At 45.5% G+C, this 14342-nt stretch overlaps 1 protein-coding gene across 2 annotated transcripts; it reads right to left on the bottom strand.

Annotated features, from left to right (window-relative positions):
* Positions 1-33: 33 nt before the first annotated feature.
* calcoco1a (calcium binding and coiled-coil domain 1a) lies at positions 34-12708 on the bottom strand. 2 transcript variants are annotated; one of them, XM_080833502.1, is made up of 15 exons: positions 12572-12708; positions 11118-11279; positions 10845-10947; positions 9594-9796; positions 8859-9071; positions 7733-7881; positions 7464-7533; positions 7176-7331; positions 6542-6796; positions 5391-5516; positions 5009-5104; positions 4438-4528; positions 3823-4073; positions 3573-3664; positions 34-2450 (listed from the first exon to the last, which is right to left on the bottom strand). In XM_080833502.1, exons 2-15 carry the CDS (start codon positions 11247-11249, stop codon positions 2423-2425), a joined length of 1965 nt encoding a protein of 654 aa, XP_080689628.1. In that variant the 5' UTR covers positions 11250-11279; positions 12572-12708; the 3' UTR covers positions 34-2422. The 2 variants fall into 2 exon arrangements, with proteins under 2 accessions (XP_080689628.1, XP_080689629.1); XM_080833503.1 differs by having other exon boundaries at positions 4465-4528.
* Between the last annotated feature and the right edge of the window lie 1634 nt (positions 12709-14342).

Genomic DNA, 14342 nt, shown 5'->3' with positions numbered 1-14342 from the left:
GGGTTACGTCACTTTGAAATAAGAAGAAAGGACTCGACACATAATATTTATTTTATTACTGAAACCCACCCACACCCTTTACAGTATTGAAGAGTCTAGAAAATACATTTTAGATAGGAGAATATTGGATAAACACCACCATAATTAAGAGTAAAATAACACTCAGACACAAAAATCTCAAAAACAAAAGACAGGGCTTCATTGCCGTGGACAAAGATTGCCCTCACAGGAGTACAGTACTTTGAAGTTTCGCAGTACAGTGACTCTTAGAACTACAGGACAAATGTCTTTGTGCTGAAACCATACATGATAAAAGCTGTTATCTGGAACCAAAAAGATACACGTTCTTTCCACTCAACATTATATGAATGGAGCTTCGTTGGAAATGAAGTGAAATGAAATTACAGCTATTCCCTGTCACGAGTCGGAGAATGATGTCACCCAGAGACACTTCACAGAAGCCAATTCATACTAGATTCATGACTTTTGTCTATTATGACTGAATTACTGAAATACAGGAGTGAGTGGAAATTGAGTCCAACTCTAATGGTATTGCCAAAACCTAGTCAAAGACAAGGATAATAGAGTGATACTGATTTTACCGTTTTTTTTTAAGCTGGGATTTACTGTTACAGACCCTAATATATGGAAATCCTTTCTTGAAATGTATTGGCTTTGCTATGCTTATGATTGATCGTGACAGCACCAATAGTTTTGTATACCAACTGAGTAATCAAAACACTTAACCAGGGAAGCAAACATGTAAAAAGCAAAATTGCTAAGTCGAGCTATACCCTTAATACAGTAATAAAAGTAAATCAAGCAAGTTATATTAACTAAAGTTAAAGAGCTGAATCTTAGATAAAAGTCATTGATCAACAATAATAGAGCAACTTCTATAAAATGCAAAGCCATATCTGGTATCTCATAAGCTATTAAAAATGTTCTCTAGCTGTAGAACCGGTGCAAAGTTCAGCAAATATCAAATCATCTAGGCAAAACGGAAGGGCCTCTGGCATACTGAAGACTAACAGGCTTCCCAAACACAAACCATACAGAGAGACCAAAATTTTGACACCAACTTTTCCCATGCCTGTGTCCATGATACACACAGCAAGTTATATATGGTTATGTGAAGAGTTTCTGCCAAACTACCTTAAAATGTTATAGTTAATACAAATTATCAATGTGTAGCTTAAATAAATGAACAGTTGCTGAAACAAAAGCTATGTCCCTCTGTGCAACCCAAAAGACAATCAAACCACACAAAACTTAGTGTCCTCCAATGAAATAATAAAAAAAGACATTTTAGGCACACATTTAAAAGAACTCTACTGTGGAAAGATATTTGTTAAAAATCCACCTCAAATCTAGACCAGTGGCATATGACACTTTTTCAGGCCCATTTTCACCTTTTCTCTCAAAATGTTTAAATGCATTTGAGATTATCAGTTAGCATCCATGATTTGGGTTTCGGGGACATATGGTGAAACGCATTCAAGAGGAACCTTATGATACTGTATCTTACAGTTCTTTGCTCATAATGTTACTTCAGCGTGTCGTGGGGAACAGTTAGACTACATGACCTCCCCTCAACATCACTACAGTCTACTGCAACAAACCCTTTTAGGGCACAAATAGATACAGGGGGGTGAAAGAAAAGAAAAAAACGTTTAAAATGACTTCAGGAGCTTAAAGTGCATCTCCCCTACCTGTGCCTCAAAACAATCTCTGTTCTAGTGTCAGTTCTTGCTTCCCTTCTCTCCACTTTTAACTGCATCTGACTTCATCTCTGTCTGTGCCGACTTCCCTTGTCCACTTCCTGTCCACTTCCTGTCCACTTCCTGTCCACACCAGCAGCGGGAGGACAACAGAGTCTAGGGTTTGAAACGCAAGGAGACAACCCTAGAACCCTGTACTTCAACTTATTGCAGATAGATAATATAAAGCTGTATTTTTTTTGAAACGACACAAAATGACAAACTACTCTGCCGGCAGAAATTACTTACGCCGTTCAATAAAAACTGGGCACTCACACACAGACACACACAACCCCACCCCCACCCCACACACACACACACACACATGTAAGATACCACTCTTAAAGTGACCATATAAAAATGTAGTCTTCAGTTCTTTTCTAAAATGTCCTTTCCTTATCTAGAAGGGGCCAAGAATGCTATGGATATGTGTTGCTGCTGAATCGTGCTTCACTCTAGTATGTTAACCTACGGCGCAGCGTCAGAGGTTGGGTGGCCATTGCATAATGGAAGTGCATATAGCATCAGAAATCAAATTGCATATTTGAAACTTGTAGCTGAATTGATAATGTGTGTTGTAACAGGCGAGCCGAGTGAAGAAAGCGTAACGTAATGAACCCTGGGGGTACTGCCTCGTCCCCTGAAGACTGGTCTCAAGCACTTCACCACATGGTGGCATCCGTCAGGTCACTGAGGGAGACAAGAAGAGAGTAGAATCAATGTTTGCCTGAATGTGCGTGTGTGTGTGTGTGTGTGTGTGTGCGTGCGTGTGTGTGTGTGTGTGTGTTTACATTACAGAGTGTCTATGCATGTGTATGTAGGAGGTTTAAGAGTGGCGTGCGTGAACTGCATGTGTGTGCAGGCTTGTCTTTCAAAAAGGCTCACTTTCGTAACTAGTGGTACAGAGATAATGTGTGTGTGTGTGTGTGTGTTTGGTGTATGTGTGTGTGTGTGTGTGTGTGTGTGGGTGTGGGTGTGTGTGTGTGTGTGCCTAAACGTGTCCGTATACCTGAGAGTGTGAACAAAAGCTGTGAGAAGTTAAAGTAAAGTCAGGAGGTGAGAGAAAGACAGAGAGAGAGGGGGAGAAGGAGTGAAGGAGGAAGGGAGGAAGAGAGAGAGAGGGAGAGAAGTACAGAAGGAGGTAGGGAGGAAGAGAGAGAGAGAGGGGGAGAAGTACAGAAGGAGAGAAGGAGGAAGGGAGAGTGAAATGGCAGAGAGGCTTTTAATGATGCTGAAAATTGGCCGGTGACTGTCATAGCGCCCTACGCGTAAATCACCGCTATGGCTTGCTGTCAATGCGTCTGTCCTCCCGTCCTGTTTCTGTAGCACTCCCTCCCTCCCTCCCTCCCTCTATCCATCCTCGCCTCTGCCTCGCTCTCCCTTCAACATCCCTCGCGTCGGTCGTTTTATGATGCGCTACTGAAAACTTCCATCTCCTCAACATCCCCTGCCTGTCACCATAAATACGCTCCTGTCTGAAGGGTGTGTGTGTGTGTTTGTGTGCGTGTGTGTGTGTGTGAGTGGGGGGTGTTCATGTATGTAGGGAGGAAAGAATTAAGGTGCTCGAGTGTGTGCACACGTATAAAAAAAACATCTGTATGCTAAAGGGAGTGTGGGCTCTAGTGAGACTGTTGTGATGGGAATGTGCTAACTAGCTAGCGGATCTACCATGTCATCCGAAACAACTAGGTCTTCAAAATACAGTCTATGTGTTCTCAGAATGAGCATGTGTGTGTGTGCGTGTGCGTGTGCGTGTGCGTGTGCGTGTGCGTGTGTGTTTGTGTGTGTGTGTGTGTGTGTGTGTGCGAGTACCTGAAAGCAGGATCAATGTGGTCGAAGAGCAGCAGGGCAGTCTCCTCTCCAGAGCTGTTGCCTCCTGACTGGGGAGCTTCGCAGTCTTCCTCCTGCAGACACACAGAGACAAAACACAGGTTGGCTTCCAGACGCACCGACACAACACACACCACTGTGGCTTACCCCTGCTGCATGTAATCTACAATGACTGTTCCATTCCTTTCCCATTGCTCTTAGTGGACACATGCTGACCCAGCCTGTTCCTTACCGACTCAGAGCTGTGTGCGAGTGTGTCGCTGGCCGGTGGGCGCGGGGAGGACAGGGGTGCCGGTTGGCTGATCACCACGGCCACCTCTCTGGAGAGGGTCCTGGGGGAGGGGGGAGGGGTGGCGGGCAGCAGGGGCTCCGGCTGGGGCTGCTCACACAGGCCATAGGGGGCCAGAGGCCTGGAGCTCCGAACTGGCTGCAGAGCTTCAGGCTTCTCATCCTCCGAGTCCGACATGGGGCTTTCGGGGCGGACTGGGAGTGGCGAACACACACACACACACACACACACACACACACACACACACACACACACACACACACACACACACACACACACACACACACACACACACACACACACACACACACACACACACACACACACACACACACACACACACACACACACACACACGCACACACACGCACACACACACACACACACACAAGAATAAAGTTATATATTTGCACACTGACATACCACTCCTATCTTAAAGGGTACTGTAGACTCAGCCATGTTGACTGTGCGTATCTCTGGCAAAGGAATTCCCACCACCAACCACAAGCATGCAGATAAGAGAGGAGGTAGCAGACGGAGACAGACAGGGTTACTCACTGCTGCTGTGGAGCAAGGCCATCTCACCCCAGTTGTAGTCAGACGCCGCCTGCAGCCGCTGCTCCAGCTGACGAGCATACTCCAACATATCCTAAGCAAAACGCAAGGAGGCATACACAAAGACCCATTTAAGCATCTTTGAGAACTTTGAAAAGCGCTTTATAAATGTTTTTTTTTTTTTTTTTAATGATTATTATTAAGACTATGTATTAGACTTACTAGTACATCCAGTGTGTTGATAACACTGAGAGGTAAGTAAGGTGTTAATGTTAGTGGAGAGTAGAGGACTGTGGCTTAACTCACAAAGGGCAACACCAGAAGGCTGGCTTTACATTCTGATAGCTATCTTGACAACAGATGCAACGAGAGAAGACATTGCGTCTCGTCTCACTGCCATAATAATCAACTAAAGTTTGAACATGACCCATCTATTAACCAATCTGCGAACATATCTGGGTTGGATGACTGGCATGAGTGTTGAAAAGAGGGGTGGTGAAGTGGATGGTCTGGTGTGTGTGTGTGTGTGTGTGGTTGAGGGTGTGTGTGTGTGTGTGTGTGTGTGTGGTCTTGCCTGTTTCTCCATCTGCAGCTGCTCCTTCTCTTTCTGAGCCACCCGCAGACTGGCCTTCAGCTCCTGCAGCTCTCGCCTGGTCTCGCTCAGCTGCACCTGGACACACACACACACACAGACACACACATACACAAAATAAATATATGTATCTTGTATGCATACAGGCGCACACACACACACACACACACACACACACACCACAGGCTGGCCCCCCATTGACACTTGCCTATAAACATATACTTTCACCCAGATACTGTATGAGAAGCAGAGTCTAAGCGAGTGGAAAAGTTGCTGATGTTCCACGTATGCTTTGGCATGTTGTGTTTGTGTGTATGTGTGTGTGTGTGTGTGTGTGTGTATATGCGCTTTAAGGGCAGCTCACCCGGTTACAGTCCTTCTCTCTGCCCAGCTCCACCTCCACCTTCTCGCGCTCCATCCTCTCCTCCTGGAGCATCTCCTCCCGACGCTGCATCTCATCCAGCAGCTTCTCCATGCGGGTTCGGTCCATCTGACCGCAGGGAGAGAGCCATTCAAGAACTGTCCTCACCCAAACTGGGTTACTATGTCAACTCAGTCCTCCATCACCACCTTAATACATCTTACTAAGCTTCCACTGAAGGCATGGAGGAGGAGAGCTCACATTTCCCCCCACCTGCTGCCATCTCTCCAGTGTTGCTCAATCGTCTGGGAGACGGGCTTGTTTTGGATCTGAGTCAGGGGGTTTCCCGCTAGGCTTGTGTTTTGATATCTACACTCATCCAGCTCTGCTACTGTCTCTCCGTTTCCATGCAGACCAACGGACACACGTGGGCCGCACTCTGTGACCTGTTTTTTTTTTCTTGGATCTGTGTTTTTGAGGCATAAATCTCTTATGGTTGGGGGAATGAACAGCTGCCAAATGTTTTTTTTTTATATATGGAGGCACCCTGTCCTCTTGTCTGAAAGTTAAAATATTGTTCTCCCTACTCTCCGGATGAGTATTCAGCCACTTTCTGCCGCTCTCGTTACATTCTCACCAGCTGAGCTCGGCTCTAGCTCTGACCTACCTACTTTCTCTGCTTCTGTCTAAATTGATTCAAAGCTGCTACCTCACACTCTTTCTTTAGCTTGTCCCTGCTCCTGCTCCCCTTCCCTCTCCCCCCCCCCTCTCTCTACCTCTCTATCTCCCTCTCCCTCTCACATTCTCTCTGTCTGTGTGTGTCTCTCTCTCTCTCTCTCTCCCCTTTCTCTCTCTCTCTTTCTCCCCCTCCTTCTCCCTCTCTCTCTCTCTTTCTCTCCCTCTTACAGTCTATCTCTATCTCTATCTCTATCTCTTTCTCTCTCTCTCTCTCTCTCTCTCTCTCTCTCTCTCTCTCTCTATCTCTCTCTCTCTCTCTCTCTCTCTCTCTCTCTCTCTCTCTCTCTCTCTCTCTCTCTCTCTCTCTCTCTCTCTCTCTCTCTCTCTCTCTCTCTCTCTCTCTCTCTCAGTCTCTCTCTCCCTCTTACAGTCTCTCTCTGTCTCTATCTCTATTTCTTTCTCCCTCTCTCTCTCACCTCTGCGGTGCGCTGCAGACTCTCCCTCTCCTGGGCCCAGCAGGCGCGGCCCTCACGGAGAGCCAGGCTGGAGTCGGCCAGCTGCAGGGTGAGCTGGGCGGCCTGCAGACGGGCCTGGTGCAGCTCGGCCTGGTTCTGGTCCCGCTTGACGGCCAGCGCGCCCAGCTCCCCGCGCAGGTCCTCTGCAGCGCGCTCGCTGGACCGCAGCCGCTCCTGCAGGCTCCGCAGCTCACCGAGGGCCACCTCACTCTCCGCCTGATGGAGGGTTAAAGAGAGAGAGAGAGAGAGATAGATAAAGAGGAGGGACGGAGGGAGAAAGAGAGAGAGAAGAGAGAGAGCAGGAGGGACAGAGGGAGTGAGAGAGAGACATATAAAGAGGAGGAGGGATGGAGGGGGAGAGAGAGAGAGAGAGAGAGAGAGAGAGTGAGAGAGAGAGTGAGAGAGGAGGAGAAAGAGAGAGACAGATGAGCGCTACATCGCTACATTTGCAAGTAATCTATTTTTAACCGTGCAGGGGATGAATATGATGACTGTGTGAGAACATTTATCCCTTCCCAGTATTTGTGTAGGAGGATATCAGCAGTACGCTGTCGTCGTGTGTGTGTGTGTGTGTGTGTGTGTGTGTGTGTCGCACCTCTTTCCTGTGAGCAGAGTTGAGCTTGTGTGTGAGGGTGGTGATGGTGTCTCTCAGCTGCAGGGCGTGTGTGTCCCTCTGGGCCAGCGAGCTGCGCAGACCCTGAAACTCTGCAGACAGACTCCGCAGCTCCGCCTCTGTCTGCTCCAGTTTCACCTGCAGCAGCGACAGACATCCATCAAAAAGTGTTTCACTCTCTCCTTAAACTGCGACATGTTTAAGATGGGGCTTTCCATTAGCTGCCAAATGTTCCAGGCACACAATAGAGACTCAATGTTTATGGAGTACCTGCAGGCTCTTCTGTTCATTCTCTTCCTCCTTCCTCTGGGCTGCCAGCTTTTTGGCCTTTTCCTTCATCCTGTGTTCAGACACACACACACACACACACACACACACACACACACACACACACACACACACACACACACACACACACACACACACACACACACACACACACACACACACACACACACACACACACACACAAACAGTGAGATGGGTGACGTAGAGACAGCAGGGACAGAGGACAGACAGGACAGGACAGGAAGCCACACCTCTCCATCTCCGTCTCCCGCTCCAGGGCTCTCTGTGCGAGTGCTTTGATGTCGTCCTCCAGCTCTCTGATGCGCTGCTCACTGGCTGCCCTCTTGCTCAGCAGAGCACTCTTTTCCTCAGCCAGGGCTTCTTCAGAGGCCAGCACTTCCTGTTAGTGAGTGTGTGTGAATGTGTGTGTATGTGTGTGAGAGAGAAAGAGAGAGAGAGAGAGAGAGAGAGAGAGAGAGAGAGAGAATGAGAGAGAGAGAGAGGTGAGTGGACACACTGTGTATTTCCTCATCAAAGAATAATGCACCGTCCACAGACATCCTCTCTATGAGCCATGACTGAGTGCCTGGAGCGGAAGCCATTTCACTTTTACAACTTCCTGGCCTTTATCACCTTCATGAAGTTTCTTTTTTTTTTTTTTTTTTTTTTAAACTGCGTCCTAACACTTTAAGAACAACAACAGAAACTGCGCTCCTGAAATAAGCAAAACTAAAAATTGAAATAAAATGTAGAAAAAATAAAACTAATAGACCAATAAAAAAATATCAGCTGTACAGCTATCATGTCATAAGGATTGACCTTCTCAAGGCTCAAAGTGAAAATCAAGTCTGTTAGTCAGGTCTTAAGAGCCATAGCCACTGGCCCCTGAAGCCCTTTTGAGATTTCAAAAGCAAGGCTAACTTCTGCATGCTTCTACCACCTCTCTCCTGACAGCGTTAGCCATATGTGCTAGTTAGCCAGATGTGCTAGTTAGTCAGTGAAAGTGAAAGTCCTCTCTATGGCAGAGGTGGTGTAGACACAAAAATCCACCTCTGAAATCCACCTCTGCATTTAACCATCCAGGGAAGTGACACACACACAGTGAAGTGGGGTAACACACTAACCCGGAGCAGTGAGCTGCCTTTGGCGGCGCCCGGGGAGCAGTGATCGGGGTTAGGTGCCTTGCTCAAGGGCACTTCAGCTGTGGATGTGGGCATGGGAGAGCAGTGGTCTACCACTTCCCCCGCCCACATTTTTCCTACTGGTCGGGGATCGAACCGGCCACCCTACGGTTTCCGGCCTGGAACCCTAACCAGTAGGCCACGGCTCCCCCTCAGATGTGCTAGTAAGCCAGATGTGACAGTTCCTGCCCCATACCTCCTGTTTCCTCTTCATCTCCTCCACATCCTCCTGGCTCTGCCCCAGCTCTTCCTTCAGGTCGGCAAGGTCTCTCTCGAGTTGGCGACGAATGCGCTCCCATGACTCCTTCGCCCTTCCGCTCCTATCCTTCTCCCTCTCTCTGATCCTGTCCGCGGCTTCCAGGGCCTGCAGCAGCTCGCCGCGCTCCTTCAGGCACTCCTGAAGACGACTCTGAGAGCAGGAAGACAGCAGAGACAGACCAGAGAGGGAGATGGAACAAAATGGACACAGGGTTAGATATTTTGTATTATTAACTCGCCATCTTATGAAAAGATGAAGCATACCAGTGCTTTTACAAGAGTGATAAGTTCATAACTTTAACTGTAATAACAGTGTCAAGACTTGCCTTCTTCACTATAAGCTCCTTAAATTCTATCCTACATGCTCTCTCATACTCCTTCTTTCGCACAGGAACTATTTGCCCTACTTCATTTCTATGCTGGGTACTCCTGATTAATTATCTTAGGAATTCAACCCAATCCTATTCTCAATTAAGTACATACTGTTACTAATCTTAAACATAACCAATTAAAAAAACAACGAACGACAAACTAAAAAAAAACAAGAATTAAGTACAATGCCTGACTCTCCTTACAACAAAGGATGCCTCTGCTGACGGCAAGAAATGACAGCATCCTGCTCCAGTGAGAGACATGACTATGTCCCCTTTGCATCAGAGAGCTGATTACTGACCTGCAGGAGCTCAGCTCTGGGGATGACCATCAGCATGTCCTCCCCAGCCCCATCCTCCTGGCCACCCTCCTCCAGCGTCACCAGGTCCTCCAGAGGCTTGGGGGCGCCGAAGGTGAAGGGGGTGCTGCGGGATCCCACCTCCCCTTTACTGTCCACATACACAAACTGGTAGGCATGGTCATTTGGCTTGGGCAGGTAGGAGGCTGAGGGAGGCAAAGAGTGGGAGACATCCCACAGATGTGGAGTCAATTATACAGTTCACTCAACAACTTCACAGCATTTTTTTCTGAATTTGTTTCTAAATCAGGACCATCATGGCTTCTATATCTGGTGATGAACTCAACCCAATAGTGTCTTTGGAGTCAGTAATGGAACTTCCGTCTCTTTCATGAATTTCCCTCGGGATTAATAAAGTATCCATCCATCTATCTATCTATCTATCTTTCATTTCTGAGGGGTTGATGAAAACCCAACATTTTGTGATAAAAACACAATTTCCCTAACTTTATTACAGACACTGAAATATTCATCTTGGCATAACTGTTTTACGATCATGATCAGTCCGGCATTCAACAGCGCTCCCCGCTATCGGATTTAGGGACGTGCATGAGTGATGACCGCACTGACGCAGAGCTGAGCAGGTGCTTCATCAGCGTGACAGAGCTAGAGGTTTTTCATCCGTGTGGAGACAGTGGACTGATGGGACAGAAGATGACCTCAGCTACCAGTGTCTCTGGAATAAGACCATCTTTTTTTCTCTCTCTTTCTGTCCCCCTAACTCTCCAGGCCTTTGTCCCTATTGTGCCATTGTCTTCCCCGCTTCATGAGTCAGCCTCCTCTTATTTCTGACAAATGCATCGATTCACAGGATTTTTCAGAGACACAACCTTTTATTCACAAGCTCTGTTGCTCTGTCACTCTTGCGTGATGTGCAGTCTAAACCACACGTGGTAGCTAAGACAAATCACATTCAAGACCACACAAATGGACATGGCCATGACAGGGCAGAATCCGCCCATGTGCCCCAGCGAAGCCTACTCTCTCTCCGGCCAAATCTATTTTATTGACTGCTGCTCTGGCTGTGCCTGTGATTCATTAGCTGTTTCCTAGCTACACTGTGGAACTGCAGAACACACCTCCTGACAGATCAATGCCCATTTAAAAAGCTTAGATGCCTTTGAAACTAACGTTAAATAGTTACAAAGTAAAGAAGGATGCAATTTGTTTAAGTGTGAAAAAAAGTGAGAGAACCTTGGAAGTGCACACAACAGTTGACATCAGTCCCTTCCTTGTAGCCAGCTGGCGCCAATGCCCAGACAAAGGTATGGTAGTCCTTCAACGAACCCCAGCCCACCTGTGTAACAAGTCACAAGGAGATTCATTTTTGAGACCATGCACAAGGAAATATACTCTTCACAGTGTCCCTAATTTATCATTGCTGTTGGATGACAGCACACCGTTGACCAAATACTACTAATTTCTCTCTTTCTTTATATTAAGCAATTCAAAGTTGCATACATGTACCTTAAAGAGTCCAATCCAGTCATTGCTGGCCCAGATGTGCTGGGAACTGATGGTGTAATGGCATTCAATTCGGCTCTCTGGGAAGTAGCCGCTGCCGACATTCCGGAACTCCACTTTCCAGGCGGTTTCCATGGCAACAAATTAACTTGATGTCCTCTGAACCTGCATAAATTGCCCAGTGAAGAATGTTGAAATTGTTAAAAAAAAAAAGAACACTTTGATATACCACAAATCTCAGAAGGTTGTGTTCATGGTTACAGTAAACCTGTTGATATATCTAGAAAAGTTTTTCTGTTTGGCTGTAAGTAACTCCTACACAAACAAATATATATATATCGAGACAGTGAGGCCTTCAGGCCAGCAGCCTACAAAGGTCACAACCACACATTCATCTGACAGCCATCACCCTTTCACAGCCAGTGAAAAGCATGTAAACAACTTAAACCTTCGGCATGTTAAAAAGGTTCTGTCTCATATATCAGGTTCAATATTAGTAATGATAAAAAACTGAGGTGTGGGTGAGAGTTGAGAGTGAGTGTGAAATGAGGTTGTGAAATATATGAGGGCTGTAATTTGTCAATATGACTCAAGTCCTCCGGTTTATTTACTATCTATCCTACTATAGTTACCGCAATAATCTGATAACACATATACAGTAAACTAACCATATTGGATTTCATGTTGCTGTCCTGTAACATAAATACTGCAACTGTCACTGCATGCCATAGCCCACATGTTAGAGAGGACAAGCAGTTTTTCCATGCACTTGTAAAAAGATAGCAAGATGGTTATAACAAGTGTAAAATATATGTTTAACTATGTTAGTTTTGCATAGATCATGTAGCTTACGCATTTCAAGTTGGGTCTACACAGTTTAGAACAATGCTCCCCAGCTGTGTTTGAGGGAACAGGTGCGTGGGGCCTTGTAATACAATACATGTGCTGTACCAGGTTGAGGAGACGGACATATTGCGTTACAAAAAGGTGAAGAATTGAATATGGGGCCTTGCCACTTGAGCACGTGTGTCTGTAAACGTTAATGACCAAGACATTAATGAATTTGCTTGTAACAAACCAGCTCGTTAGGGCTACAGGCCAGCTGTATCCATTGCTTGACTTTGACAAAAAAAAATCATAACCCTTAAGAGGTGACAGGTCTATTTACCAAACATGACGTTAAAAACAGAGAACGCACAAACGAAGCTAGCTAGCTAGCTATTTATTTTACGGTGGCAAACATCTGATTTAAAACACAATAAGCAGTTAGGACAAAAACTCTTCACACAAACTCGAGCCACCTAATAGGTTTACCAAGATGGCAGCTGAAGACTTTCAGGAATCAACATCGATGCATGGTATCTCTGCCTACACCACATGTCAGCAGGCTTAAAGCATGAGCACACGCAGTCTCCAGTATATCTGAAACTGCGTATAACACATCGGGAAGCACTCACCCCCACTAGACCTTTCTGCAGAGTTTCCGTCAAATTAGGCAAAATATATATGTTTAAATGTCGATGCCTTTTCGATTAGGCAAACATCGCAAGGATCTCGTAACACATTGAACGTTTCTTGTGTCTACTATTCCACGGCCAGAGAACAATAACAAAAACATAAGCATGGGCTCCGAGTTGAGCCCAGTGAGTGTTGGGAATTGATGTTTTGAGAACATAGACCAGCTTGAAAGTAACGGTTTCATGAACTACATTTCCCAACATTTAAGAAAGCGCTTGAAGGTCAGCTCCTGTTGCGTCGAATACAGCGCATTCGTTTCCGCATTCTTGGCCATCCTCGAATTAATCGCTGACAATTGTATTGGTGGATTTCTATAATACATCGCCTTTTATCCAATTAAAAAAATATACGTATTTTTCTTGATGGAAAAAACAACTCAACTATTTTCCAACGTTGTGATATTGCGAAAGTGTCGTACAGTCGATTTTGGATTTTTAGTTGTTATTCTTGTTTTTTTATTTTTTTTTATCTTTAATAGTCTTTCATTTTTGGTTCCATAAGCCAACTATATTTTATGACTAGGCTTCACTTGCAAGTTGCAACCAAGTTTTTGTGGTTGATGTGAGAACTTCTTAACAGCGGGTATCGACTGTTGCTTTGCGACGTTAAGAAAGTCCACTCCTCCACAGTAAACATATCTCTCTTTCGTGGCTGACTCGTGGTAATTTGACTCTCGACTACTTAGCAGCGAGGGACACTGCAGAGGCGCATAGGCTATAACATTACAATAACGCTCTCAACTGTTTGTCCGACGCCTTTTGGTTGTATGTTAAATGTAGTTGTTTTTAGCGACACATTTGATACATTGTATACCCATGCCTGCCTCCTCAGCAGCATGCATTAAACCAGTGAACGATATGACACCAAAAACCATCTGTAATGCCTTTGATGTACACCAGGTGGCAGTGTACTGCAAGTAAACCATTAACTCAAACAGCTTGGTAGAATTTATCCTCGACCAGGTCCCATCATAGAACACATATGAGGCAGAAGCCTTCCAGGTCTGATTCGCATATTAAGCTTAAAATGTAAGTACACTAAAAACTTAAGTTGCATTCATGCTGGATTTGCTGAACACTTTTGGAACAAGACCCACGTGTAGTTATGTCAGTTACTGTGTTGGATGAAACAAAAACTCTTCATGCTACCCTCAATATGCACCAGTAAATAATTATGCTTATAATAATAACTGACTTTGCCAAAGTGTTTTAAATACTTTAAGTGCAGTACAGTCTTCATGTACATCTGCATGCTCTCTATTAAAATGCAAGACCATTAAGAACTGACAGCCTGTCTTAATGTTTACCAGTTAGAGGCCCTGTCATTTAGATGAACAGTTTTAGTGAAACTAATTAAGTTTTCTGCACTCTGACTTAACTGTACAGTCAATCATCTCTGCTGTGTCTCAAGCTCAGAGTATAGCTTTGTTCTCATACAGCCATTGTTGACATTTACAGTCTAAACAGCACATCTGATTTAATGTCCAGAGGTTGGGCTCGGTCACTCGGTTAGATTTCATATTTATGAATGTGGGCAATAGCTACTCTGATGTACTGGAGAGGGAGCGAGGCTGTTGAACTTGGCACAGGCTGTGCCCAAGAGTTTTTCGTCACGTGCCATTTGTAGGTTATACATCACCCTGATATATGGGCTGAAGTCAAATATAAGTGTTGGTTTAACGCTCAAATGCTCTCCTGCTGAGGCTCAAAA

This window comes from Sprattus sprattus, assembly GCF_963457725.1.
Source record: "Sprattus sprattus genome assembly, chromosome: 2".
NCBI lineage: Eukaryota > Metazoa > Chordata > Actinopteri > Clupeiformes > Clupeidae > Sprattus > Sprattus sprattus.
Note: the sequence above shows the minus strand (reverse complement) of the source record. Positions and strands in the feature narration are given on the sequence as shown.